Source organism: Phalaenopsis equestris, unplaced genomic scaffold, assembly GCF_001263595.1.
Source record: "Phalaenopsis equestris unplaced genomic scaffold, ASM126359v1 Scaffold220451, whole genome shotgun sequence".
Taxonomy (NCBI): Eukaryota; Viridiplantae; Streptophyta; class Magnoliopsida; order Asparagales; family Orchidaceae; genus Phalaenopsis; species Phalaenopsis equestris.
Window position 1 is genome coordinate 52,013 of NW_018238735.1, and position 4,659 is coordinate 56,671.

Genomic DNA, 4,659 nt, shown 5'->3' on the forward strand with positions numbered 1-4,659 from the left:
CCGACTTATAAACAACCAAATTCAGCTAACTAAGCTATTCCCATCCAGTCGAGGGGATCTCAACCGACCGAGCTGATCGTGCTGACCCAAAACCAATTGAGCTTAGTTGGCCGATCCAGAGACTATCAACTCATACATGTAAAATACAAAGAATATTGCGTTTTGTCTCCTTTAAAGCATGGGCAAAACATATAACATCATCACATTATACCATCTCCCTATAAATAGATAGATCATTTTATGAACAAGACATGATTGACACGACGCGCTACTATTCATTACCATTCCTCTCTGTTTATATTATATTCCTTAGACAAAAGGACAAATCACACTATTTTAAAATCAATCTCATAATTATAAGATCCATTCTAAATTATTTTTTGAGTCAGAATATTTTGACCGGATTTTCTTAAAATTTATTAGCCTCTGAAGACCAACTGAAAGATCATTGAATTCCTCCCAAGCTAATCCTTGCCATATCATTAAGGCATTCGGATTTGAATTCTAATTCAAAGGAGCTCTCTCACGACTCTCATCAGCCTATTAATGCTAACCATGTGGCCTTCTACGAAACTGAATAATCTTCGATTTGCATTTTCCACCTTTGGTTTTGAGAAATTTACATACATACCACAAGGTTTTTATGTATTTACATATTTAGCCCCTAAAGTTTGATATTTACTATTATCAAACTTTAGGGTATTTATGTGAATTCATCAATTAAATTGGATGGAACAGCACAACTTCATGACACATTTGAGTAACGGAAATGAAGAAGTCAAAATCTGGGTGCTATAAATGTACGAATGAAAATGCCCTCATGTTTTAAACAAAAGCATCCTACTGATTGATTAAGGGTCCATTTGGTTTGGGGCGACAGTGCAGTAGCGATGTGGCACCGCTTTTATCAATAATTAACGTCTACAACTTAAAATTTTGGTTTTTATAAGTTATCGAAGTATCATTTCATTAAAACGCGAAAGATACACATACATTCCACCCAATATCTATGTATTTATATATCATACACCTAAATTTTATTTTTAAACTTATATCACCAACATCTTTCATATATATCATATAAAAAATCTCTCTTATAAAAGTTTATTGTCTTATCCGCCCGCCCGTCCGTCCGCCCGTAAGAAAAGAGCGAGAATAGGTGCAGATTCGATGGTACTCAACACAATACCATTAATCCACAGATACACTATCCACATGTAATATTTCCTCTCAAAATCAAGAGTAATCATTAACTCCATTATTTACACCCAAACCTCTAAAAAAACTATGTAGACATTCAAATCACATCAAAATTGAACAAGGAAAATAAAAAAATTAAAAAAAGGAGAAATTTTATCAAGAAAAAAAAAATATATATTTATTTATTTATGAAATATTCTGAAAAATCACAGCACAGTCAAGCCATTAGGGTTGTTATTTGAGAACCTGGGCCTTCTCCTCTCAGGTGAAAGCCCTTCCTCAATAGCTTTTCTTTTATTGCCTCTGCTGCTGCTGCTGAATTCGCCATTATTTTCTTTGGATTTTCCTTTGAGTATATGAGGCCTGAGTTTATTCATATCAGACAGCTTTACTGGTTTTAGTATGAATTCTTCTGCTCCTTCTTCCAAGCATCTGTGATCAGCATAAATAATGAAAAAAATTCAGAAACATATCAAGAAATTACATAACAGACCACCTGAAACATTGATATTTACAAACTATACATCCAGGTGATTTTTTTGAATAAAAATGAAATGAAATTTGAGTGAGAGTTTGAAAGATGGATGAAAGAGGAGGGTTGATTTGTTAATACCAAGTCTCAGATGGACTGATATGTAATTGAGGCTTATAAATTTTCTTAAAAAAAGTCAGAACAAAATATAGAAAAGAGCTAGAAAATATATTTGGATTTTGACAGATGACAAGACTTATCCTTTATTCCCATTCCTAGATTTGACTGAGGCTAATTCTAATTGTTACAAATACATATTAATGGCTGGTTGATCTGCATATTAATGTCTGGTTGATATGTAAAACTTATATTTAATTTTAAATAAATTTAATAATTTAAATTTGCATTGAATAAATCATAAATACCAGACAGTTAAATTTCATATTTTGAGAAAAAAAAAATTAGAGGGATTGAGTATTTGCACTCAAATCTTTGATAAAACATCAAACATGTTATTATTTTTTATTTATTTTCAAATAATATATGCATTTTCATCTATAGGTATTTGACACAAAAAAGGGTCATAAATATAAATATGAAGGTTTATGTGTTAGTTATGCAAATACATAAAAAAATGTGGTGTGTATGCAAAATTCCCAAATAAATATATACATATTTTTTCAAATGAAGCAAATGCTCACCTGTTGATCCTGGAAGGCACATTTTCAGAAGACATTATTACAACTGGAATATCCTTAAAAGCTGATGATTCCTGAAATAATCACCAACAAAAAACCCCATAAAATTTACCAAATGAGAAAAAAGAGCTGTTTGCCTGCAACATGCAGCCTTTTCTTTTTCTAATAAATTTCTAAATAAAATCTCACTTTAGCTCTTGATTGATCAAATTCAAGATTGTTTAATGAATCTCATTGTTCATAAAATTTAATAGATTTAGGGGGTGTTTTGGTAGTGCCATTTAAGAACATTTATCACCAGATTTATTAAATTGGGCCAAAAGTTAAAATGTGAGCTCCGTGGATTTATAAAATTTCGGATTCTTGCGGTGTTTGCGTGCGTGCTTGATTTACGTTAAATAGGATTTAGTAAATCAGGATTTATCAAATCCATATTTGACAAATAAAAGCTCCCGAGCCATAGCGGAATAAAGCCCGGGATTCAAGTTTAAAAACAGATGGACGAAGAGAATGACAATTACTAGTTACTGAGAGGATTCAAAAAAGGAAAATATGAACCGAATCGCCAAAGAATTTTATAGATTTCACATAAGATATAATGGAATTATATGAATATAATGAATGAGATCTTTCAATCATGATATCTCTCCATAATATCTCTCATTAATTATGAGAGCTCATCCATTCAAGTTTTGTTATTTCTATTACTACGATGAATCCACTAATATAAACCTTAATTTGATTTAATAGAGGGCAAGATTTAAATTTCACATTTTTTATCTTTGGCTGAATTTATGTTAAATTCAAGACTAAATCCTGTAAATTCGTGCTACCAAACACCCCCTTAGAGTGGGGTCACGTATTTCGCCTTCAATTTAGCTTAAATCTAGAGTTATTAAATTCAAGGGCAGAGTGAATTTAACGGACTTACGATTTTTGGATTTACTAAATCCTACTTGCAGCAAAAAAATCCCCTTTAGGTATATCTTCCTCTAGAGAATGAAATTCAAGACAAAAAAGTTTGACAATCTATCAAAATTGAGCAAGATTTAGCATTTAAAATGCAATTTGAAATGCAAGAGGAAGTTTTGTTAAAATTGGCAATTTTAAATCCAAGATTCAGTAAATCTAATTCCTTCACAATTTCTTCTTAGAAGTTTTGCCTTAAATCCTGAATAAATTTACTAAATTACAACAGCCCCCCTTTATCCCAGCATAAAACTTATAAAAAAAAATCATGACATGAATTCTGTTGTTTGAATGATCTAATAAAATTTAAAATCTAAAATATAAAAAAATTTCAGAATTTAAAGCCTCATGATTACTAATTCGTTACAATCCCCTAACAATAACAATAAAAATAAATAATAAACAAGATAACTCACCTTGATCTTCTTCAACAGATCAAACCCACTCATTTCAGGCATACAATAATCAGTAATGACCAAATTCACCTCGATCTCCTGAAACCCACAAGAAAAATCGAATCAATTGATAAAAGTCCAAAACCCTAGAAAAAATCCCCGAATACTCTCCATAAATCACACCAACAGACATGCAAACCCTTACATGCGCGCAATTAGCAGCAGAAGCCCTCTCCTGATCCTCTCGGATCCCCAAGAACTCAAGCGCCTTACTTCCCGACTCTACAGTCGTCACTAAAACACAACAAAAGAAACAATTAAAAGAGCAGCTCAAAAACGCAAAACAGAATCAACTGATTATTCCTCCATTAAAAACCTTGAAACGACGAAGTCTTGAGGAGTCTTTCAATGAGCTTCCTATCAGTGAGACTGTCATCTACTGCAAGAACATGGAACTGCGCCTCCGTGGCTACAGCCATCACTGAAGGATTCCGATTGAATTGGAGAAGAGATCGAAGGCCGGTTATGTTTTCCCCTCCGCAAGCGAATCCGATCAGCAAACAAAAGATCCGAGCATTTATGAATCAAATCTGTTCATCTTCTTCTTCCCCGAGAATTTGGTCGGATTTGAATTGAAGAGCAAGCGAGCTGCATCGAACTTGTCCCTTCGTGGTTCTCTGGTTTAAGTAGGGGGACGGTGATGGTAATATGAACCGCGGATGCAGATTATGAGGGGCCAACTGCGCAACAGAGGCCGATTTGAGTTGCCTGTTAAAATGCAGTATAAGATTTCTCCGCGGGATAGCGTAAGAGCGTTTGTTTTATCCCATTTTTTCAAGTGTTGCCTCAAACATGTCCAACTTGCATGATAATTTATGATTCTGAATATATATATATATATATATATATATATATTGTAATCTCT

At 33.0% G+C, this 4,659-nt stretch overlaps 1 protein-coding gene across 1 annotated transcript; it reads right to left on the reverse strand.

Annotated features, from left to right (window-relative positions):
- Positions 1-1,357: 1,357 nt before the first annotated feature.
- Positions 1,358-4,451, reverse strand: LOC110037510 (two-component response regulator ORR9-like). The gene is made up of 5 exons (XM_020742171.1): positions 4,111-4,451; positions 3,940-4,028; positions 3,756-3,833; positions 2,374-2,444; positions 1,358-1,632 (listed from the first exon to the last, which is right to left on the reverse strand). The coding sequence occupies exons 1-5, from the start codon at positions 4,211-4,213 to the stop codon at positions 1,407-1,409; spliced, it is 567 nt and encodes a 188-aa protein (XP_020597830.1). The 5' UTR covers positions 4,214-4,451; the 3' UTR covers positions 1,358-1,406.
- Positions 4,452-4,659: the final 208 nt, after the last annotated feature.

What these genes read in the sequence shown, in the direction of transcription:
- LOC110037510 (XM_020742171.1), bottom strand. Translation starts at nt 4,213, where the DNA reads ATGGCTGTAGCCACGGAGGCGCAGTTCCATGTTCTTGCAGTAGATGAC. An exon ending in CTGCTGCTAATTGCGCGCAT is followed by an intron (nt 3,834 to 3,939) that starts GTAAGGGTTTGC and finishes TGTGGGTTTCAG; the next exon opens with GAGATCGAGGTGAATTTGGT. An exon ending in ATCTGTTGAAGAAGATCAAG is followed by an intron (nt 2,445 to 3,755) that starts GTGAGTTATCTT and finishes TGATTATTTCAG; the next exon opens with GAATCATCAGCTTTTAAGGA.